At 33.8% G+C, this 23,824-nt stretch overlaps 3 protein-coding genes across 7 annotated transcripts; 2 read left to right on the top strand and 1 right to left on the bottom strand.

Moving 5' to 3' along the window:
* Positions 1-856: 856 nt before the first annotated feature.
* LOC137810279 (KH domain-containing protein) lies at positions 857-10,270 on the bottom strand. Of its 5 annotated transcripts, XR_016518360.1 has the most exons (9): positions 8,589-9,035; positions 7,860-8,197; positions 7,624-7,704; positions 6,136-6,321; positions 5,942-6,043; positions 5,766-5,837; positions 4,579-4,695; positions 3,581-3,710; positions 857-2,296 (listed from the first exon to the last, which is right to left on the bottom strand). XR_016518360.1 is itself a non-coding variant. In XM_068611460.2 (8 exons), the coding sequence occupies exons 1-8, from the start codon at positions 8,788-8,790 to the stop codon at positions 1,022-1,024; spliced, it is 2,373 nt and encodes a 790-aa protein (XP_068467561.1). In that variant the 5' UTR covers positions 8,791-10,270; the 3' UTR covers positions 857-1,021. The 5 variants fall into 5 exon arrangements, 4 of the variants coding, with proteins under 4 accessions (XP_068467561.1, XP_068467560.1, XP_090154218.1 ...); XM_068611460.2 differs by lacking the exon at positions 3,581-3,710 and having other exon boundaries at positions 8,589-10,270; XM_068611459.2 differs by lacking the exon at positions 3,581-3,710 and having other exon boundaries at positions 5,763-5,837; positions 8,589-8,951.
* LOC137810283 (esterase/lipase/thioesterase family protein) lies at positions 9,951-19,027 on the top strand. Its single transcript, XM_068611466.2, has 15 exons — positions 9,951-10,098; positions 10,190-10,357; positions 10,469-10,553; positions 10,651-10,721; positions 12,492-12,606; positions 12,683-12,762; positions 13,903-13,987; positions 14,076-14,156; positions 15,158-15,252; positions 15,413-15,463; positions 15,880-15,960; positions 16,282-16,354; positions 16,449-16,526; positions 18,647-18,698; positions 18,803-19,027. Exons 2-14 carry the CDS (start codon positions 10,242-10,244, stop codon positions 18,683-18,685), a joined length of 1,050 nt encoding a protein of 349 aa, XP_068467567.1. The 5' UTR covers positions 9,951-10,098; positions 10,190-10,241; the 3' UTR covers positions 18,686-18,698; positions 18,803-19,027.
* Positions 19,028-20,341: 1,314 nt separating this feature from the next.
* Positions 20,342-22,930, top strand: LOC137810288 (cytochrome c). Its single transcript, XM_068611471.1, has 3 exons — positions 20,342-20,598; positions 21,804-21,937; positions 22,594-22,930. The coding sequence occupies exons 1-3, from the start codon at positions 20,487-20,489 to the stop codon at positions 22,687-22,689; spliced, it is 342 nt and encodes a 113-aa protein (XP_068467572.1). The 5' UTR covers positions 20,342-20,486; the 3' UTR covers positions 22,690-22,930.
* Positions 22,931-23,824: the final 894 nt, after the last annotated feature.

Genomic DNA, 23,824 nt, shown 5'->3' with positions numbered 1-23,824 from the left:
TAAAAGTGGGTAATGATACATTATTGAAAACCCTACTTTTTATATAATCACATTATAACCATACTATTATTTTAATATTTTTTATATCATTTAATTATAAATATTTTTATATTTTTTTATATCATTTACTTGTAAATTTATCTTTTATTATATATATTTATTTTTAAAATCATCTATACAACTTTAAATGTTATTAAAAGTCATTTTCCGTTAAAAGTATGCTGATCCATTTTTTTAGTGAAGTCAGCCAGAGTCTAAGATTGGTCAACTTTTATTTTTCTATAGAAAATAATCAAAACATGATTTCGTGTTTTAGACTTACTTTTATTGGTTTTTGTATTCATGCTAACATGAGTTTTAAGTTTTGTTCTACTCATGGTCTTCGATAATAGAAATCACTTTCTCTTACGCATTGCCTGGACGTACTATCAACTCAATCAAAATATAAAAAATAAAAACTGTAAAAAAAATGATAAAAAAGCATGAATCCCCGTTAATTTATTGATTTCACATCCAAAATTCAATTCTGATTACTAGTTTTAAAATGGCATTATATATCCAAATTAATTTCTAGTATCTATTTTCTAATAAGAATATCACATTACATCAAACGCACATTTTATTATGAATAAATTTTGTTAAATAATGTAAATTTAAAATTAATTCCATAAATACATATCTAAGCCCGCTCTTAAATTATGAAATTCAAAACAATGTTGGCACGAGTGAAGAAATTAAGAGCACTAAATTACTAACAAATACGAGTGAGACCCAGACATTTAGTCAAATCTAACAGCCAAGTGAAGCCTCAATCTCTATTAATTTTCGCATAAATCCTTGGAAGAGACAACTTTGATTTTGAAGAATGAGAGCACTCGGGCCTATTAAAATTATATTTTCATGTTCCACGTTCATAATGCAAAACAGTACAGATTACAGGCAATTCATGAGCAGGATACAGCAATAGGAGCGATAAAATTAGAACATGCTAATACTAGAATTTGGTTGGTAAACATAAACATCATCGAGGAGCACCATAAACCTGGGTGGAGTCATATTGGGGATAAGCAGTGGGCTGTGGCGACAATGTCTTGCCATATGCAGCAGGAGCAGTTGCTGGTACAGCCCCATAACCTGCCGATTGTGTGTTGGACTGTTCGTAACCAGTTTGAGTTTGAGTGGGTTGGACATAACCTGGTTGCCCACTTGGTTGGGCTGTACTATATGCTGGTGCAGCACCAGTGCTATAACCAGGATCTTGGGGTGCTTGGTAGCCATAAACTGCATTGTTGGGAGCCTGCTGCTCGGGGTAACTTGGCTGTGCAGATGGGTATGATCCATAGCCAGTGGGACCAACCTGTGCATAACTGGCAGCAGGCTGGGCAGCTGGCTGACCATAACTGGGTTGTGGTTGGGTATAAGGTGCACCAGATGCAGGTTGCGGATGACTGTAGCCATCTGCAGTTGGTGCAGACCCATAACTAGGATATGCTGTTTGTGATGGTCCAGATACTGCATATGGGTATGGTTGTTGTGCAGGAACATTCGTGCCATATGACTGGGCAGGAGCAGAAGCTTGGTACTGCATTTCGCCAGGTTGAGCAGCTCTAGGGTGACCATATGATTGCTGTGGCTGTCCCTGTGATGACATGCCATACAGGGGAGGCTTGCCATACTGCTGATGTGCTGGGTAATTAGGTTGAGCACCAGTCTGTTGGTAGGTTGTTTGAGAATTTACATGTCCAGCATAAGGATGTTGAGTAGGAGCACGATTTTCATACTTCGACTCATCATATCCCTGTCCATAACCTTGCTGAGGAAGTCCTGCCTGAGAATAAGCTGTTTGATGACCATAATCCTGGCTTTGTGGTTGTCCATAGTTGTAATTCACCTGAGTTGGGGCAGGACCCATCGAAGGTAGAGGGGAAGGACCAGTACCATGTGGTGGGGCTGAACTGGGAAGCTGTGTGGACGGTGGAGCATCAGATAAATGACCCCCCTGTCCTCCATAATACTCATAACCACCATTGTGTGGGGGTGGAGCTTGAAAGCTGTGGTGAGGCCTTTGTTCCCAACCAGAACCAAAGTTGCTTCTTGGAGCCATATGTTGAGGATAGTTTCCATATGGAGAAGCATACGGTTGATTATGAGAAGGATATGGCCCACGATGCTGGTAATCATATGCCGTGGGGTGGCCAAAATGAGAACCCCTCTGACCCCATTGGGGTGGGCCACCAGATCCACGGGGTGGGCGATAGGCCTGCTGGCCAAAGCCACCAGATGATGGCCTGATAGGCTATTCAACCAAACACATGATAAAGTAAGTAAACAAAAAAACTTTCTTAATCAGAATAATATAGTACGCAGAGCTACACCAAAAGCAGCTTTCAACGCCCATTATTTGAGAAAACATTTAAAATCCATAATTAGTCAAATTCCACTTTAAAGGATGTGCTACTAAACCAACCAAAAAAAACTGTAGTAAAAATATTCAAAATGTTCTCGGCATAAAGTTGTCGGTGTTACAATCTATATCATCAGAATTTTATAAAGATATAACCTAAACTGTATGGGAACTAACAGAACAGTATGTAGCAGGTTATAAATATAATGTAGTATCCATAGCATGTCATATCATCAGGCACTCAATAAATGGCACGCAGACTGTGTCATTATAATTTATAATGATATGACCAAAAATAGATGGGAAATAACAGAATAGTATGTAGCAGATGTAAAATCAGACCAAATGCTAGATGTTATCACGGGGATAAAAGATCTCACCTCAGCAAACAATGTAGGGAAAAGGAAGGAGCCTGACAATGACAAAGCAAAACCCATAACGCTCTATGAGCTAAATTGAATCTATCAATTCAACGACTAGCCAGTCTTACAAGAAATGACACATTAAAGTTTAACTTCTCGTAACAAACGTATCAATGTTGTACAATAGGTTGATATTAAAGGAGCCAATAAATATATTGAATATGTCAATGTTGCCCATAATCACTAATCGGTCATGAAAGGTGACAACAGGCAATCAAAATGAATGTTTATTATATGCTGAGGACCGAACACAATAGGCTTCCACTATGTTATGAATATCCACAAAAGCACAAAGTTTCAATATTCAAATCCATGTTTTCATCAACAAACATGATCAACTAGGTTTCCTTGCCCTTCTGTACTCACAACACCAATGTAACACTCATCTAAAAACATGCCATGCTAGTACTTTAAACCACAACTATCATTAGGTTCAATATGACAGACAGCATGTTAATCAACACGATATACTGGGATTGACCCCTAGTCATATGACTTAAGTTAATTGCAATATCCCCAACCTCAATAAACACCATATGACATGAATTGCTTAATAAATATTTCTGAGTATAGAACTAGATAAAGAAAATACAACCCCAACACAGTTAAAATCATCAGACTCCATTACTTCACCAGGTATGACTTTCCTTCCAAAAGGTCTCATGCAAATCACACAGCAGCTCTATTTGAGCACCAAGGCCAGCACAACATATTCTTACTGAATCATGATTTTTAAGACTTGAAGCAATCTTACCAACCATTAAACATCCTGCAATCTGAGGTTTTAATGCCAGCCACCTCTCTCCAGTGGATGAAAGTCAATATGTTGTCTATGCTACATCAAGAAAGCAATGCTGACCCCAGGGAAAAGACAATAGCCAAATCTGCATTTTTAAAGCCAACCAATTCGAAATTGGCACCTTCAAGAAAAATAAATCATTGCAACTGACATCTTGGTTTACATATACGATCTTCTAAGAAGATTTAATTGACCTTGGCATGGATTATTGATCAATTTCCAAACTCACTAACACGGTTTCAGGTGATCAATCTCACTTCTACGGCAGCAATAGATACATTCCATAAATGGATCATACAGGCATTGAATACATGGGATACTTCCTTGAACACAATCAAGATTTCTATTGCTTTCACAATACAATTGTGGGGTAGCACTTAAACCCAAACAAAACAAGCACAGACATATGAAGGTTTTGTCTAGATCTGTATTCTATACATGCTACATGGAAAATGTCTAGATTCCGATTTACAAGGATAGTTATGAACAACTAATCACTTTTGGTATTGATATATTTCATTTTGCATAAATGTCAAATGAAGTAATAAATAGTACTCGTAATTACAAGGGGAAATTCAACATCAGTCCATCCAAAATTAACAAACAATGTTTGGTGGCATTACCACAATAACTAAGAAGCAAAAAAAGACATAAACCTCAGATTCCAATTCAAAGAAAAGAATAAATAGAAGTTGGCACAAACATGGATATGGATGCAGAATACAGAAGAACCATACCACCCACTAGTCATTAAAAATTACTGCTATTTGTTTAGCCAAACTCAACACAGATATTAAGAGTTAAAAACACAATACATAAAATTTGTCAATAAATAATTACCAATGCAGAATAATGAGCATTAATATAAAAACAATACTAAAAGAAACAAGCACAATATCTGAATATTAAAACTGTAAACTTTCGCAGCATAAGCCATGTATAGTCAAACAAACCTGATTCATGACTTCCTTTATTAATTCTTGTGCAATTTCAATTTGCCTCTTATCACCAGTAACTTGAACAGTTCTTTCTTTAGAATCATCCCCTTCTGGAAGATGTTGAGGTATCAACTAAAACGTAAGAACAGGAATTTAATCAAAAATCACCAGCTAAATTTAATGCAGGAGAATGAAGAGATTATAAAATTGCACAACACTCTTAATGAAGGCGACAATAGTAACAAATAATTATAAATTGAAAACCAATTCTAAGAAACTAAATTTCGTAAAAGTGTATGAGCCTCAAATGGAGTCAAACTCGGCAGAAATTACAATTATATTATGCATATGACACAACTGTTTATAGTGTACTCATCAATCCCACATAGAAATTGATGTTAATCTGCATGGCGGAACTGCTTATCGTGTACTTATCTATCCCAGATAGTGGCACAGAGCAGCCACAGCCAGAAACTGCTAGATCGGCAGGATGGTCAATATACCAAAGATTTCAATTTCAAGTTAAATAACTCAGTATACATATGCATGAAGGCTAAAAGATAAGAAAATGTCATCTGGAGATCAAAGATAATCATAATTAATATCCAAATGTAAGCATTCAGCTAAACACACAAGTCAGTAACAACAAACATCATGTTTAAGTCTCAAAGCCTAAAATAAACTCAATACACAAGAAACATCCTTCTTATCAACAGTATGCATTTAGATGACATTTAGGCCATACATCCTTTTTATTGATGATGAATATCTAGGCAAGGACCATAACAATCTTGGCATGAAAAACTAAAATTGCATTTAAGTATAACACTGTCATATAACTCAGAATTACATCTATTGAATAATTGAATTTAAAATAATTACATATATCGCTTAACTCAAAACAGGTAACTCTTACACGTTGCTATGACAATAGGTTGGTAGGTAATCCATTGGTTTCTTTTACATAAAATAAGCAACAATTCAAGTTTCATAGATTTATTCATCAATTTACAATGAGATGTATTACTAAAATAAGAATGATTTCATATATTTCAGAATCAAATGATTGTCATTATAGTTAAATTTTTAAGCTTCCATATAGAGCTCTTATTGGCAGGCAGTGTAATCCTTTACCAAATTAGATACAGTCTTAACTACACAGATTTAATACAGAAAGGATCGAGGTTAACGATAACAACTACCTGGATCCGCGCCCCAGATTTGGTCTGCAGGCTTTTAATTGTTTCTCCACCTCTCCCAATGATTAACCCGACCTTTATAAAAAGAAACCTCACTCAAGGTTACAAACAACAATATAAAACACGGATAGTGATTTTTTTTTAATAAAACAAATATAGAGATAGTGTTAGTCTATCACCTTTTCATTTGGAACTTGTATCTGAATTTGTTCAGATCCAACAGTAGCTTGAGCAGGGGAGAGGCCTCGTGCAACGAGTGAAGGAGACCCCCCAGCATCAGCCTGCCAAATATCAAAATGAAACAAGCATAAGAATAAAGACAAGAAAAAGGTAGAAAACAAGAGCAAGATGAAGAATGGATATGATGTCAAACCTCTGCAATCACAGCAGTCATTAGTTTTTCTGCCTTATCGATACTTTCCAAACTTCCTATCAATTCCACAGACCTTGTTGCACAGTGGGGATCAGAATCAGCATCCCTCGTGATCTGAATCTTAGCACCTGAATTATACTGTAGGTATCGTATAGTATCCCCAGCCTTCCCAATGAGTACACCAACCTGTGCACAAAAAAATAAATCATTATCAAACGAATCCATTAATTAGAAAATAAAACAGCTCCAAGAGAGGATGTAGCCAATATGCATGCAATTGACTTCAATGTTAGTAACTAAAAAGATTTGAAGAAAGCATAACAAAATTGCACAAATTTAAGTACTCCTAAACCAAAATGAATGTCATATAGTTTACTATTGTGAATTTCATATGATACTAAACATTACGGTTGTTGAATATGACGAAGGAATAAGTAAATTATGCTAATGTTCAAAATGATTGATTTAACAATTTTTCAAACGAATTATTTGAGCTTGCACAAATACACCTAGCGTGTCCAACAATCAGAATCTTTATGAAAATAATTTATGCAAGAAAGATAGCTTGAAGACGAGATGCAGTTTTTAAGTTAATGAGTAATTAGTTATTGTACAAAAAATATATTGCTGATTATCATATTTATCTTTTCTCAATTTAGCTATCCTTATTTACCAATCAATTTTAGCACTACAATATGTTTTGTAAATGTCACTTTTTATGACACTCCCTTGTAAATACATTATTTTTTATTTAGTCTTTATAAATGTGATTTTTTTTATTTCAAGTCCCCAAATATATTTTATTTCTTAATTTTAGTTCCAACAAATTTATCAAATAATGTACATTATATTTTAGTCCCTATAGATGTACCACATTTTAGACCTTGATGACATATGTTAACAAGACTCTTTGATAATGTCACCATTGCTGATTTGGCTATTTTGTTGACATGACATGTGATGTCATCAGCACTTAAATTACGAATAAAGCTATAGGAAGGAACTAAAAGCAAACAAAAAATAGCCAAACAATAATAGATAGAGCTGTGGCCTGATACAAATCACAGATATGGATTAAACCTAACTCAACTCATACACTAGCTCAACTCAATCCACCCAATGATTTCCCCGTTTCCTCTGTAGTCCCAAACCGATCACGTCCATTGTCATTGCCAATTAATGAGTAAAAACACTCAAACATGACTGCTTCAAACACTGATGCATATTTTGACTAATATTTTCAAACTGAGTCCCAATTCTAAAAATACATTAGAGCCCATACAAAATGCAAGCACATACACAACACAGCTGTTGGTTGCAGTATACAAAAAAGGCAAAACTACAAACCATGACAAAGAGGAAATTTCTCAATAGCATTGTGTGCCTCAAAGATAAAATTTCAGTGTGTAGTACCCACAAAATCCAACACTGATACAGACATGTAATATACTTGAGCCCAATAACATGAATCCAAGAGAATTGAAATACCTTGTTGTTAGGAACCTCAATTTTCCGTGTTGTTACCTCAGCCTCGGATGTGGATTGCTTTTGTTCAGAAGAAGCATCTTGCTGAAATCAAGTAAAAGAAAATCGTAGAAGATAAATAATATTTTTAAGCAAAATACAGGTAAGAACAACTCATTAAAATATCCAGGAACCCAAAACAAAACATTCTTCACAGACACACTTAATAGAACATCAAAATCTCAGCAACGTAATAACACCTTATTATACGGAACTTCCACACTATGCAAAGCAGTTTCAACAGCACTGGGTTGCTTATCTCCAGAAGAAGTATCTTGCTCAGTTGAGTCCTTAGACTCTTGTTGAGTTTCTTTAGAAGGCTCCTCTACCAGTTCATGTCCCGCGTCCTCAACAGGAAGTTCTTTGGCATCAGCTGGCTCGCTATCCTCACCAGATGGTTGTTGAACAACAGTTACCTCGGAAGGATCTTTGGTCATTGTTTGATCAAGATCAGGATTGGCATCCTCCAAAGCCGATCTTTCCTCGGTTTCTTTCTCTTGCTCAGCAACTTGTTCATCTTGATGTCCATTTGTATCGGCTGTTGACACCAAAACCGGAGTAAGATTTACACAAAAGTACCTCACAAGAAAAGTACCATGAGTGCTAGAAATACACTCTTTCTAAACCACGCCCTAATACCCACTGGAATGTATTCAGAATAACAAAATTGCGAGTGAGATTCATTAAAGAAAGAGTAACCTACGTAATTCCAGATACCTAGTAAAATAAGCCAATAATGTAATTGAACGGCTGTGGCGCTAGCATTTATCACAGTATCATTATAATATCAAACCATTTCTCCTCTTTCTTAATCCTATATCATCCTCAAGGATTATTTACTACCAATATTGTAGTGAATGGAAAAAATTATCACGGCCATTGCAAGACACGAATAATTGAATTGGATAACAAATTGACGATTACAGTACCGGGGACATCCTGCTGGTCGTCGAGGCGCGGACGCTTGTTCTCGGTCTCTCCGGGAACCGCCGCATCGGCGGTCTCGCCGTCGGAGTTGGTCTTGGAGTTGGCATTAGATTCGGTGGTTTCGGGCTGCAGATCTTCGAGTTTGCGCTTGTGATCAGATGGAACGGGGCTGCCAGCAGGTGCCGCAACTTCTTCCTCCGCCATGAGCTGTGAAAGAAACGTGCGTGCAAGAGTGAGTGGTGAAGGAGGGAAATGAGGTGGTTCGAGAGAAATGGATATTTATTGTGTCACTGCCACTCGCCGGTTCTGATTTTAGGGTTACGACCTACGCACCCATTTCAGTCACACCCTAGGCTTTTAGTACTACTGGTACCTACCTGTCTCTCGCGGGCTTTTGGGCTTTTCCTATTGATAATGGGCTCTTTCTCCTGTAATGTTGTAGATTCTTTATGCACCCCTAAATTTTTAACAAAGCATTTATTTACCCTTGTCACTTTTCTTCATGTGCTCTCTTCTTCTTCTTCATCCACTTTCTCGTAAATTCACCTAGGTAACACATACACTGACACTGATAAGATATGGACATAAATATGGAAATACGTATAACCTCTAAAATGTAAGATACGGAGACACGAATCTATATATTATATAACTATTAATTATATAAATGGTTGATAAATATTTATGTGTACAAATATGTTTCTATTTTTTTAGAAGAAAAATGTTTCTACTAGTTCAAAATAATTTGTTCTTTATTTTTATAATCATGATAAAAAATTATATAATAATGTATTTCCTTTTTAAAAAATTGTGTTAAAATCGTGTTAGAATTATCAAAATTTTAATAAATATTTTTTGAATTTAACACTTTACAAATACATATCCTACGAATATTTCACGAGTTTATTGTCTGATACGTATGTCCAGCACATAGAATTAAATGAAAAAAAAAACTAACTATTACAGTAATTTTTTATATGTAATAGGAAAACTATATTTAAGATAAATGTATATTATTGGAGTTAAATGTGATATGCATTGATTGCATTAATAACTTACAAGGAAGGATTTATAATCTCTGACAATTTCAACTATTTTATGATTAATTAACCGACAATGAAAAACAAACATAAAGATTAAATAATAAACATTAAATGAAGAAAAATGTCGGAATATATATAGATATAATGAAATTAAACAGAGTTTAGTAATTAAATTTAATTCGATAAACTCATAATGTTTAAAAGCATGAAATTAAAAAAAATATAAATAAAAAGTTGAAATGAAAATGGTGAAAGGAATTCTTCGATGAACTAGTGTTCTATTTGGCATTTTTATATTCTTTCAAATTTAATATTTTAGTTATAATAAAAATTAACCAGGTTCAAAACAGTGTTCGGAATTGTTTTAGAACTCATTATAGATCGTTGAGCTTTTATCACAACCGTCATCATCCAAAAAGTGCACTGTGTCGCTCTCATGAAGTGTATTCAGTAACCAATTCTCGTTAATGTATTTTGCTTTCTTCATTTCTTAGATTTTTGTATGAAAACGTTGATTGAAGTCAGATTTTAGGTTTTATTCACAATTCAATTCTGTTTAGTTCTGCAAAGTTTGATTGATCATTGGAGATCGACATAGGAAGACACAGAGCTATGGATTCGTCTTCTCACATGGCTTCGCTTCCAGAAGATGCGACGGAGGAGCCTTCACAACAGCGAACTCATTCCGATTCTGCTTTCGCTTCCGTTCCTCATCGCCCGCCAACTAAGTAAGCTACTACCGTCTTCTTCTTTTCACTTCTCAACGGATCGTTATCCGCATCCACATGTAAACCACCGTGTTCACCGTCGCTTTCCATTTTAACCGTTGTTTATTGTAGGAGCTCTTCAGAAAAATACGCGCCTCTAGATTGGTCCCTGTATTTTGACAGAGAAGACGATGTTGCAATTCCCGAATCGAACGATGTTAGTCCGCTGAATCGAAATCGTGCGCTCCTCTGTGACCGCTTTCTGTAATCCGATGAGATGAATCTTCTTCTGACATTTTTCCCCATTTGTTCAGGTGTTTCATGTTTACACGGCAGGAACTGAGGGTCCGGTTGTATTCTGTTTACACGGTGGTGGCTATTCTGGGTACAATTAGTGCTACTCTGTCTCTTATTCATTGATTTTCCTCTTAATTTATAATTATTCTTAATAGTGCATGAGTTATTGTTGGAATTTACTGTTGCTTACCTCTAAATTTCCACTTGAGACCGTTGGTAGTGGAGTGTGCTAAATTTTTTGTTAATATTTTTAATTTCTTGATCTTGAAGGAGAACTAAATGTTCACACACTGTTCTAAGAATACACTGTCCAAGTCTCGTTCAATGGAGTGCAGTATGTGTTAATGCTCTATAATTTCATACATAAATTGAAACATAGTTGTGTAATTTCATGATGCATGTGGGCATGTGCTGGTGGTGTCTTTGGTTCTGCCGAGCAATTAAGGGGATAGAGTTTAATCTGTACTTGCCCAATGCCAATAGTTAGTTTAACTTGTTTGCATAAAATTGTGAAGCGTAAGAATTAGAATGACCTGAGAAATCAATATTGTAGAGAAATGTGTGGCCTTTGATATATGTATGTATGTATAAGGTTTTAGAAGGAAGCCCGCCACTTAAGATTAGAGAATAAAATAATAGGAATAATGTTTTTTGCAGTTTTGCCAAAAAATGTGGTAATGGATGTTAATAATTTCTTCTGATATGTGCACTAAGTATGTTTCCATTTCAGAATCAATCACCCCTTCACCTTTTGCATTTGGAGCTTATGTGTAAATATTGACATTTATTAGTCTGAATATGGAGTAAATTATTTGAAAATTTTGGTAATTATTGGGTTCGTCCTCTAAATTTGGAGCAGGTTTTTTTAGGCTTTTGAGTCTATATGTTGATGTACCGTCTTCACTGTTCTTTATCCCTAGTTTTGGTATCCATTCACTTAAAGGAGTGACTGTTGTCGGTTACATGTGGAACTTGTTTCACTTTATAAAGAGTACATGGTTTGGTGTTATTTTTTGGGCTACTGTGAAGGGTATTTTATAATGATTTTTTTCAGCTTAATCTCTAGTAATATAGCTTTCCCAGAACTTGAAGCCTTTTCTAATGAAGCAACTAGCAAAGGATTATTTTTGGAACCATTGACCTTGGGGGAGTTGGAGTGAATAAAAAATTGTTAATAAGATTGTTGTCATAATCTTTTCTTATTGCAGTACATGTAAATGTAACTGTGTGCACATAAATTATACTTTATTTACAAGTGTTTCTCTCTTTTTTAATGCATAAAGTCTTACAGTAAAATTTTACTACACAGTTAGAAGGCCTTCATGCGAGCTATGAGATTGTGTGTTGGGTAAAGAGGCAACCAGAAAGTAAGCTTAATGTTTTAGAATTGAGATTGTTCCTATGAATAAGGGAGCACACAAGACCGGATAGAACTATTAATACAGTCATTAGAGAAAAAAGTAGGGATAGAGTCCATAATAGAAAAGGTAGTGTTTTGTCTTAGATGATTTAGGCATGTTTAGAGAAGACTCATTGGAGCACCAGTAAGTAAGAAGGGTGAATCAAATAAAATATAATCAAATTGTTGTAGGTAGAGGGAGACTGAAGAAAATTGTAGGTCAAATCATTAGAGGGATTTTGAAATAATGTTCTATCTTTGTGTTTACGAAACAAGTTTATGGTGAACTAGGATTTCTCTAGGTGATCCTGCCTAGTGGCGAAAAGGCTTAGTTTTTGTTATGGCTAAAGTCTCTAGATATTAGAACATGTGATGAAACATGTCATTTATCAACATTTTATTTTCAAATTATTCATAACTTTACAACCTGATGAAAGTCTTTGCATTATATTTCCACAGGCTTTCATTTGCTGTCTCAGCAAATAAAATTAAGGAGAAAGCTAGGGTAGTAGCTATGGACTTGAGAGGTCATGGGAAATCATCAACAGAAAATGAGCTAGACTTATCAGTTGAGGTAAAAAGTAGTAAATGAACTAAATTGGATATCTTACTACTCATGTACATGTAGAGGTGATCATCTTCTTGTGCAGACTATGTGCAATGATGTATTTGCTGTTATAAAGGAATTATATGGCAATTCTCCTCCAGCAATGATTCTTGTCGGTCACAGGTGATTCTCTTAAATTATTTTTCTTGGATTTTTGCTATTGTGGGGGTTTTTTCATATATGAAGACAATTGTCAAAGGCATCGATTGATAATGTTCCACTTTTTTACTCTTTTGTCTTTGTAAGCATGTTAGTCTCTGGAAATAATATTGGATTCTTTCCAGCTTAAACTGTCGGAAAATATATTTAAATATATCTATTAAAGGAAAAGAAAGATTAGGGTAAATCTCTTGTGTATATTGAACACATAGGGTTATGTTTATATAGGAAAAGAAACATATGGACTTAGCCCAAAATTTGATCACGAACATGAGAATAATCATCAGGAAGGCAATGTAAACCCAATAACATGAAGAACTTGGATCTTTGTTCTAGTTCTTGAGAAGGAGTGGGGGCAGGAGGTAATAACTCATTAAAATCATGAAGAAGAGCATGAAGTTTACCTAGATATTCTGCCATTGTACCATCAAGACGTTGTAAGAAGATTTTGACACATACCATAAAGACGTTGAGTATCATTGGTGTATAATAATTTTGCTTGTTCCCAAACTTCTGAACATGTCTAGGTATGAAAAATTTGTTTTAAAGATGAGTGAATGGTAGATTTGATAACAATGCATAATTGAGCATCAATTTTCAACCAACGGGAAACCTCATTTTAACCATATGCTCTAGATACCATATTAAAGGAAAAGAAAGAATAGGGTAAATCCCTTGTGTATATTGAACACATAGGGTTATGTTTATATAGGAAAAGAAACATATGGGCCAAGCCCATTACATAAATATAAAATATATAACAATATCTATAATATCTCATAATATCTAACAATATCTATATAAGTCAACTCTGATTTTCCTTCTATGACTGCCTTCATTAGATGATGATATCATATAACTCTTGTTAATCTTTAATTTCACATCTGCATTTACTCTTGCAGATATTTGTGTTTCTTTTTCTATTTTTGTTTTTGTTTGCATCAGTTGTCTTTATTTTCCAATTATTTTCTTCTTGGATTTTATTCCTACGAATATATTTGTTTACTGAACATGACCAATTTTCTACTTGTATAAATTACATTTAACTTTGTTTACATTATTGTTATCATCGGTCATTGATGAAAATTTGCTTCATTATTAAAGCATGGGAGGATCAATTGCTGTGCATGTTGCTGCAAGAAGATCATTGTCCACCTTGGCCGGGTTGGTTGTTGTGGATGTTGTAGAGGTTGGTTTCTGTAGTTAATTGCCGTATTGCTTTCTGATTACTTTTTTACTCATTGGAACAAAAATATTGATTGTCTCAATAATTTCAGGGAACGGCTATGGCTTCACTCATCCATATGCAGAAAATTCTATCAGGCAGGATGCAACATTTTTCAAGCATTGAAAAAGCTGTGAGCCCCAGCTCTATACCTTCTTTCATTTGTGTTTCAAGTTGTGTTATCCGTTGTGTCAACTGTTTCTGATTTTGATCTTCTTTATTTTATTTTTGTTGTCATTATTAAAGTAGTCTTTAAAAAAAATCTTTTTGAATGTCATCCTAATCCTAATTTATCATACTCTCTTGAATATCTGGTTCGAATTAGAAATGCACTTGAAATTGATATTTGAAACTGAGAAATTTTTTGTTGAAATATCTAACAATGTTATATATAATCATTGATTTTTATTAAGAGGCATTTGTGCAAATTATGAACTTCTAAACTGAGACACTATTTACCACTTGGCACGGTAGTTACTAGTTAGTGCACAAGGTGCGTGGAGCCAAGAACCAAGAACACCAAAAGTATTAATTCAAGGAAGGTCTTCAACTTGAAAAAAAGAAGTATAAATAGAAAAAGAAAATGAGTACCTTTCAGCTGTTATAAGCCATAGCTTAGGTTTACTAACATACATTATTTTATTAGTACATGCCAAGTGGTTTACTTTGTTTTGGCCTTAAATATAATGTTGGTCCCTCCATTTATCCATTTTAAAATTGTGATTTGGTCCTATTTTAGGAATTCCACAATTTTGGTTCAATCCTCAATTTTGTTTGTGTTTTCGATCAAATCCTAGACCTAACATATTCATTTAAGGTTCAAAAAAAAATATTTAATTTATTTAAATTAAGAAGTGAAAAAGGTAAATGTAGACAAAATTGAAGATTGGTCTAAATATTTTTTTGAAAATAGGGGAACAACATATCTTTATTTAAAAATTGGAGGACTTAAATTGTATTTAAGCCTTTATTTTAATTGATGTGCATCTGTCATTCACTGACCAATGGCATACCATAAGTGCCAAAACATCAATTGAGATTAGGAGGCTTTTGTTGTGTGTCATACCACAAGGTTTGCTGTTGTTTCATTCAGTCTGGTGAATTTTGACTTGAGTCGAAATTGCTTCTGTTCAGATTGAATGGAGTGTCAAGGTGGGCTCTCTAAGAAATATTGATTCTGCTCGTGTATCCATCCCTCCCACATTAAAATATGACGAGTCAAAGAAATGGTGAGTAGTAATGCTTCTCTTAGCTTTCCATAACATTGATAGAATAATTCAAAATGTAATGTTGTTCACTTGTTCCTTTATCCATTCTAAACATCTGATTACATATCCTTTTGTTTTTAGTTTTATGCTTGATTAGTATGATGTTGATTTGATATTGCAGTTATCTTTACCGAACTGAGCTGGAAAAGACTGAACAATATTGGAAAGGCTGGTATGTATTTATCTTAATTTTTTCATGCCATATTCACATCAGTTGCAAATTGCATATATGAATGAAAACAATGACTTATGTGTTCTAACTTCTAAGCAAGAGATACATTGTGTGGGGCTTGACTTGTGATTGTTGTTGGATAATTGCTTCATATTGTTCTTATGTGGATGTGGATTTTGGTTTTGGGTCTTTATGCCGAGACAAACACATAAAACATTGACCACTTGGCTCCTTTCTTTCCACAAATTTTCTTCTTTTTTTAGGTTTAATAATTTTATGATGATATACTTCCTTGTAATAAAAAGCATGATTACTTGATTCTAAACAAAGAGACTAGGCTAAGTTTTCATCTAATCGAAATTAACTCGTTATGGTATCGTACTGTCCCATTAAGCAGTTAATATTTTTTCTTACAGGTACGAAGGACTCTCAGATAAATTTTTGTCATGTCCAGTTCCAAAGTTGTTGTTGTTAGCAGGAACAGATAGATTGGACAGGTTACTCTTTTGAATTATTTAAATTTTTGGTGGTACCATAAACTTTATTTGTTGGTTTTCAGTGGCTCTCCAATTTTAATATTTAAAATAGAATTTAAGACGGTTGGATGCAAATCTATGTAGTTTTATGTAATTTTGATGCGAAGGTGATAATATATCTTTGGGATACTGATATGAACTCTTTTTACAGGAACAAAGAAAGTTTAAGTTAAATAGAATTGTATATTGTGTAATTCTGTTTCTCATATTCTTTCTCAAATTGTGAGAAAACATAATTGTTCAAGCGGACCTGATATTTTCTTGGAATTATTTCTGTGACAGGTCACTCACAATTGGTCAAATGCAAGGGAAGTTTCAAATGATAGTTGTTAGACATACAGGGCACGCTATACAGGTTTGTACTAGCCATGTCTTTCTGCATTCATTATGTTATTTCTGGTTTTCTTCTCTAATTTGTAATTTAACAACTTGTGGCCTAATATTTTTAGGAAGATGTACCTGATGAATTTGCAACTCTGATTGTCAACTTCATTTCTCGGAACCAAATAGGCCCACATGGAATTGTGGTATTTCTCATGCTGATTTCTTTACAACTGTCTTGATTGTACTAATACTCCTCACACATTTATAAGAGGGTTTTGTTGCTATAATAAGAATGTTATTACTTTTATTGTGAGTACTTTGGGTAGAGTTTCTAAGTCTGCAACCTTCCTTTTCAAAAAGGCACTTTAATTGGGATCATCAACCTCAACTTGGTTGAAAGTGGAGGCTTTTGGTCCCAAGAGGGTGGGGTATGGTAAGGATCAAGTATGTATTCAGGCAACAATGAACATATGAAGCAATAGAAAATAACAAGTGATTGAGTTGAATCTCATCATTACTTTCTTAAGTGCATTTAGATGGCACTAGAAGTGTGAATCAAGGATTCTAACAAGAGTAATTTAAAAAGGACAACTTACCTTGTCATGCTTCTTCTATGTATTGTGTTCTTACTCATCATGCACTCATTAGGGTAGGTGGGCTGGTGGGGTATATTGGAGGGAAATTAATTAAAAACTAAGTTGATACAAGAGTCAGATTGGGCACATAGGCCATTGAAATTTCAGAAATCAAAAGTAAAGACATATCCATTCATGTGGTCCGGAGTCATGATACAATGCCTAATTTGGCATCTAATATGTGTGCAATGGTTGCCTTCTTAGAGGGTATGGGTGAACCTCAGCTCCTAATCTTTGTTTCTCCGGTGTATGATTCTTATGAGTATTCAGTCTTAGGGTGGCTCAAGGACAACTGATTGATCATAGAATAGCAACTTGTTAGTCACTGTCGATGATTTTGTTGTGCGCATGATTCCCCATAAAATACACGAGTGAGTTCAGCTAAAAGAGCTGTCTCATGGATAATATGCTGAGTTACCAGCCATTGCCCAGTTTCATCCCTCAGCAGCTCCACAACTAGCTTCAGCAGGATTACCTCAAGAACCTCGTCCGATTCATTTTACATATGTACTCGTGCAATTTTTCATAATTATATTAGTTTCAGTTTCACTAGCACATTGAATGGTATCAATGTAACTGCAAGTAACTTTGGTTTGTTTTACCTTTCATCTAACATCTGTCTGCATGAGTTGTGACTGTAAAATGATACTTCCATTTTTAATTTGCATCAAAGCCATAAATATAACGGGAGGTAAAATTACTCAGAATCCAAGAATGTAGATTGTCTGTGAAAAAATATTCTTATGGGATGCTATTCAACAAATCTGAACACTGGATGCTATTGGGTGCTCACAAGTTATGTGGCAATTGGTTTTGGCAACATCTAAACACAGGAGTCTTGGGTTGTCTTCTGATGTTGTGGGCTTCCAGTCAGAAGAACATTTTAATTCTTTTAAATCCCTTCCAACTCCAAATTCTTACTTATCTGTCTCCAGTAAGAAGCGGGTATGCACTTTTAGTCGTGAAACAACCTTCACGGAATCTTTTCTCCCTATGTTTTTGCAGCATCAGGGAGGGAAGAGGGTACATAACAAACTGGAGATTTCCCAAGGAAGGCAATTGGAAACTTTTGATTAGGTTCCACTCCCCTTGGTAGTAATGCTTTTCTTCATCCCAATAAGTGAAAGATAAGCGTGCAAATAAGTAGACAAAGCAAACACTCGAATTATCTGGTAGAAAGTTAGGGTCCTCCCATAGTTTGACAATGTGCTATGCTCCTTTGTGTGCACCTGAGATCTCTAACTTTTGAAATCATGAGCATCAAAAACCTGCATTCATTAAACTATAAGGACTGTAATTATCAGCATCAGGAGCCTAGACACGTTATAAAAGGTGATTTGTTGTCAAGGTATAGCTTTATACACTTCTTTCTTACATGGTGAATAACTCAAGAAGCTAACTAAAAGGGTATTTAGGATAGTTGGTTTATCCTAAATTCAGTAATTTTCTTTCCAACGGTATAAGTTTTGTATTTTGATGACAGATGTTAAACTTAGGCATATATCAAGGACAAATTTTCAATTTGCAATTCATTTAAATGCTTTTATTGATAATTTATATGAAATTAGAAATTAAACTTCATTGTACCACGCACTTTACTTTGAAATAAATACTGCTTATTCTAGATATATGATTTGATTGTCACAATGGATTTGGTTTGTATGATTCTTGATAAAACTATTTTGCAGATACCTGGCCTTCGCAAGCCAGCCTTTTCAAAACCTTGATTCCAGTGTTTAGGTAACCCAAGAATGCCACTACTGCAAGATGATGATGGATTTCTTACTTTGATATTCCTCTGCTTTTAATATATAATTATGTATACATTTATGTTGGTGGGGCAGGAGGGTGGTGAAGCGATTATGCATCTCAGATTATTTTCAAATGTAATGAGTTGTGGAGAAGATGAGGCAGGGCATAGATTTGCGCACTTAGCTAACCGTAGTTAGTGTCGCCATCACTATTATCCTTATTAAATGTTATGCATTAGGGGAAGAAATGTTAATGCAACGTGATTTTAGATTTTTAGTTCATATTTATAAGTATTAATAATGTAACTGTTTCTTTTATACACACACATCTTTTTACCGTTTTTATCTTTATAAAAAGAAATTACATTCACAAAACTATAACGTTATAAGAATTAATTAAAAAAATAATAATTTATTCTTGTTTTTTATGTAATATTTTTCATAATCATTATTTTTTATGTATTTTGATCATACAAAACTAGATGTACAAGTAACTATGTTTCTACCAGTAATATATCTATAATCTATAAGTATTATTATATACATTATATATAGGATAAATCTTTTTTCACTTGTTTTTTGCATTGTTCTAATGAGATAATTTTACTTTTTAATAAATAAAAAATAATTGAATAACATTTCTCTACTTATTTAAAAATAACTAACTCATATTTTTAAATGTCATTGTTACAACATTATATATATAAAAGTTTTATTGTTTTAATGTTTTATGATATCATTCTTACAAAAAATATTTTATTTATTTAATAAAATAAGTAGTTAAATATATATTTTTTCATTTCAAAATAAATAAATATTTTTTCTATTTAAAAACTATTTTTACATCTATTTTAATATCATTTTTACAAATATATATATAAATATTTTATTAATATAATAAAATGCTATCTCTTCGCATTTTTATGTATCTTTGACAACAAGATGCTATTACAACATTAAATTTATTGTCTTAATAAAAAAAACAAACCCTGTATGTCACTGTCTATCTTTTCCACTTTATGGCAATTGTGAACAAATTTCTCAAGAAACAAAGTAAAATTATCAATCAATTCTTATTCTAATTATTTTTTAATGTTAAATAGGTTGGAACTTTTTTCAATGGATCGATCTACCTCAATCTTTTCTCTTATTTTTGTAAATTATAATTTGTAAATTTTAAGTTTGGATGGTATATACTCATGTAAAATTTTGATATTTATATGATGATGTATTTTTTTTCTTAAAATGTGTAACTATTTTTAATTTATATTAAATTAAAATTTCAGATTATTACTTAATATTTAGTTATTATTTGATTTTATTAAGTTTTTATAAAAATTAATTAATTTGATTATGTAGATTGAATCTAACCAGATAGCAGAGTTTCAATTGTTATTCGACCCGACTCATACACTAAATATTCTTATATCTTTTATATAAATTATTGAGACTCCCACCAATAAATCGACTTAAACAAACTGAAGCTAGTAAGTTTCACCACGCAAATCACATGCCAAACTTGACTTTAGCCTCAAGCTAACGCTACCGATGACAAATAAAAATAAAAACGGACGGTTGAAAACGGTCCACGTCAGCGAAAATAGTTAGGGCTGGGCCAAAGAGTCCCGTGGCGACCGCGTTCCAAATTTGCCACCCTGCCGCCTCAACCTCTTATATATAAATACAGACATGCATTACGCATTGCATGTCTTCTCAATAGTTCATTCCTTTCTACTTTTCCCTTCGATTCCTCAAACCTATTCGCCTTCCTCCGCGAATGGCGTCCTTCGATCTAGCTCCTCCCGGCGATGTCAAATCCGGCGACAAAATCTTCAGGACGAAGTGCGCTCAGTGTCACACCGTCGAGAAAGGTGCCGGTCACAAGCAAGGTCCGCACTCTCTTTTATCGTTTCTCCTCATTAATGCCTTTTTTTCAAACGCGCCATTGATTTCTCCTTTTACCTGTCGTTATTGTTTCGATCTTGCTCTGTTTCGTTTAGTGCCAGCGTAATAAGGCGTAGATCTAGGAAGCACGCTGTGGATTTATTTTTCTCGTTGATTCATCTCTTTTCACCTGTTATTTGATTTGTGTAGTGGTTTGTTATTGTTGCTGTGCCTTCTTGATGCACCTATACTTCGTTTCTTGTGAATCATGCGTGTAAATTTTCTATTTGATTGATTGATTGCGTTCGTTAGTTGCGGAAACCGTGCAGAGGAAATCTGTGCTTCAAACTTGACTGCTCGTTGGTGAGTAGCACTTTCAGGTCGATGATAACTAAGAACGTTTTGTAATTCTATTGGATCCTCCATTGAAAAGTATTTTTTCGTGTTTGGTTTAAGGTAATTATTTAATTCTTGTTGAATTCAAGGATTTAGTGGATTTTGACATGGAATGAATCTATATTCGTCCTCGTTGTTGTAGAAATATGAGGGAAATAACTATATCCGAAGCTTAGGAATTGAAGATGAGCCTCCTATTTTTTTTACTTGTTCTTTTGTGTGATCATGATTGGACAAATAGAATTATACTCTCTTGAAGCACAATCGAAACCTGGTTTGAAATGAGACGGTCTTGTCGATTTATGAATGTAATGGCGATTAGAACGAGGAATTGAGACATTTAAGATTGATTTTTTTGTTTACTGTTTGCCAAGGCAACATGTATTTTGGTTCGAGAAATTTATTCGATGAGCTGCGGGCTATGTTAAAAATTTTGCACATGTCCAAGTATGTTTTCCATGCCTGGTTAGGAAAATTCCCACTCATATTTGATTTCCCTTGTTCATGCTGTAGCTTTATGACCAAATTTGATTTCAACGAGTAGCTTAGGACCTCTAGCCGATATGCTCTTGTAGACAAAAGGAGAATGAAAATCACTTGAGGGACAAATTGTTGATACATTCATTGCTTTCTAGTTTCAGTACTTGTGAATTCTCCTTATCAAACAATCTTATCGTTGTCACTGTTTTATAGATTGCTTCCTTGGCACTCATCTGACAACAATCTATTACCAGATATATAACTATTTTTCTGTTGCTTCACTCTTGAATGCTGTTGTTATTTATTCTAATATTTTCCTTTCTGACAATCTCAGGTCCCAATCTGAATGGATTGTTTGGAAGGCAATCAGGCACTACTCCCGGATATTCCTACTCTTCAGCTAACAAGAACATGGCCGTGACTTGGGAAGAAAAGACACTATACGATTATTTGCTTAACCCCAAAAAGGTACAACAAAAACTATATACTATTTCTATATGAACGGCTATTAATTACTGATCATCCATATCAGAGATATGCTTCACTAATGTTCTCCCTCTCTAAATATATCTATTTTAAAATCAAGTGTATCAATTTTATTTTTTATGTAAAATTACATACTATATTATGTTAATTCAAACTTTCTATATTTATAAATGTGCAATGATTTTTCACACATCATATCATTTTAATAGTTGTTTCAGACAAATTATTTCTATAATTCAATTCTTATTTTCAAAAAAATTGTATATTTGATTCGTATATATAAAATAAAATCAAAATTGCTACTATCTTCTATTGTACTATGTTCTTTATTAATTATTTGACAATGCGATATTTTTCTTCTTTAATATATCTTTTAATCTATTCTTTTTAAATTGTATATAAATTTAGAGATATATGTACAACGCATTGTGTGGATTGTGAACTTGATAATGTATGCTACCCTCATTTATATATTGGATCCCTTTCTCTGAATAAATTATAAATTATATGGGATTTAATATCTTCTACCGTGTTGCATATGTTCTGTGAAGTAATATTGCACAATGACATTGAAAAGTATTTTCCCCCTCCATATTATGTGTCACTGACACCCCTTGTTGTGTTGGGTTCCTCTGCAGTATATTCCAGGGACTAAGATGGTTTTTCCTGGTCTGAAGAAGCCCCAGGAACGTTCTGATCTTATTGCATTTCTGAAAGAATCCACTGCACAGTGATTATACATTTTCGTTCATTCAATTTTTCAGTGTGTTTTCATAGTTCAGGATATATAATTTTCGGAAAACGTTTAGTTTCTGCAGGAAGTGCCGTATCTTTGGCAAATAATGTAGGCTACATTGGTCTGCAATGCTATTTTGTTTATTTTGCGTTGCTTCTAAAAAAGCAGCCGAGCTTTAGCTGGTGTAACAAATTGGCTCTTGAAAATTGAAACATTCTTTTCATCGGCATTTTATTTAATTCGAACCGCAGCTCCTTATTGTGCTTCGCTGAATTCATTAATTTTTTAACGTTGTACTTTGATTTGCCTCGTTGGAAAGGAGGATCTTCATCTAATAGTTGCAAGACAGAGTAGATGTACCTCTTATTCTGTTTGTGAATGGTAAGTTGTTTTGTCATAGGAATATGTTTGAGAATAGGCTCTGTGAAGGAATGTGGTAAACTGTTGTGGTGAGCGTATTCATGGGCATATAATTAAATTTAAATATATATTAATTACAAATTCATTGAAACTATTATAATGTCTTTAACCATTTAATATATTTTCAATGTTGTGCAACTTAAATGTTAAATGTGTGTATCACATTTTGATTATAGAATAATTGTTAATAATCTTAAAATCGGTAAATTATTTCATATATGCGTTTTTGGTAAATTATATATTAAATCTTGATTTAGTTCAAAACCGTTGAAGCATCTCAATCCAACCTTGTATTTAAATATTATTTGAAAATTTCTATGCATAATTAGTCATTTACTCTTTACTCTCTTTTTTTCTCTCGGTCCCGAAATTTTGGGAGATGATCCCTAACTAGCTTCTAAATTTCCATAATTAAGGGGAAAACTTGCACGTTATTCGTCCTCGGTGGGAGAAATTAGTTTCCATCAAATCTCTTACTCAAGATGTTAAAAGCCTCAAGGAATTAAAAATGTTGTAAAAAATTATATATATTTTTTCTAAAACAATTAAATACAATTTGATTTTAACAATAACTTGTCTTGTTCCAAAATCGATTTTTCCTGAGAGAAACACTTATTTGTTGGTGGTGGAATCGTAATCAATTCGGGAAAAAATTAGTTAATTAAAATATACATTTATTCAGCCCAAAACATTCACAAATTAAATACAATTCT

The sequence above is a fragment of the Phaseolus vulgaris genome, chromosome 2 (genome assembly GCF_051622355.1).
Source record: "Phaseolus vulgaris cultivar YP4 chromosome 2, ASM5162235v1, whole genome shotgun sequence".
Taxonomy (NCBI): domain Eukaryota; kingdom Viridiplantae; phylum Streptophyta; class Magnoliopsida; order Fabales; family Fabaceae; genus Phaseolus; species Phaseolus vulgaris.
This window is presented reverse-complemented; position numbering and strand designations above follow the sequence as displayed.

What these genes read in the sequence shown, in the direction of transcription:
- LOC137810283 (XM_068611466.2), top strand. Translation starts at nt 10,242, where the DNA reads ATGGATTCGTCTTCTCACATGGCTTCGCTTCCAGAAGATGCGACGGAG. An exon ending in AGCTAGACTTATCAGTTGAG is followed by an intron (nt 12,607 to 12,682) that starts GTAAAAAGTAGT and finishes CTTCTTGTGCAG; the next exon opens with ACTATGTGCAATGATGTATT. An exon ending in GAACAATATTGGAAAGGCTG is followed by an intron (nt 15,464 to 15,879) that starts GTATGTATTTAT and finishes TTTTTCTTACAG; the next exon opens with GTACGAAGGACTCTCAGATA.
- LOC137810288 (XM_068611471.1), top strand. Translation starts at nt 20,487, where the DNA reads ATGGCGTCCTTCGATCTAGCTCCTCCCGGCGATGTCAAATCCGGCGAC. An exon ending in AGGTGCCGGTCACAAGCAAG is followed by an intron (nt 20,599 to 21,803) that starts GTCCGCACTCTC and finishes TGACAATCTCAG; the next exon opens with GTCCCAATCTGAATGGATTG. An exon ending in ATTTGCTTAACCCCAAAAAG is followed by an intron (nt 21,938 to 22,593) that starts GTACAACAAAAA and finishes GTTCCTCTGCAG; the next exon opens with TATATTCCAGGGACTAAGAT.
- LOC137810279 (XM_068611459.2), bottom strand. Translation starts at nt 8,790, where the DNA reads ATGGCGGAGGAAGAAGTTGCGGCACCTGCTGGCAGCCCCGTTCCATCT. An exon ending in CGACCAGCAGGATGTCCCCG is followed by an intron (nt 8,198 to 8,588) that starts GTACTGTAATCG and finishes TGGTGTCAACAG; the next exon opens with CCGATACAAATGGACATCAA. An exon ending in CTGGGGCGCGGATCCAGGTA is followed by an intron (nt 4,696 to 5,762) that starts GTTGTTATCGTT and finishes CTTACGTTTTAG; the next exon opens with TTGATACCTCAACATCTTCC.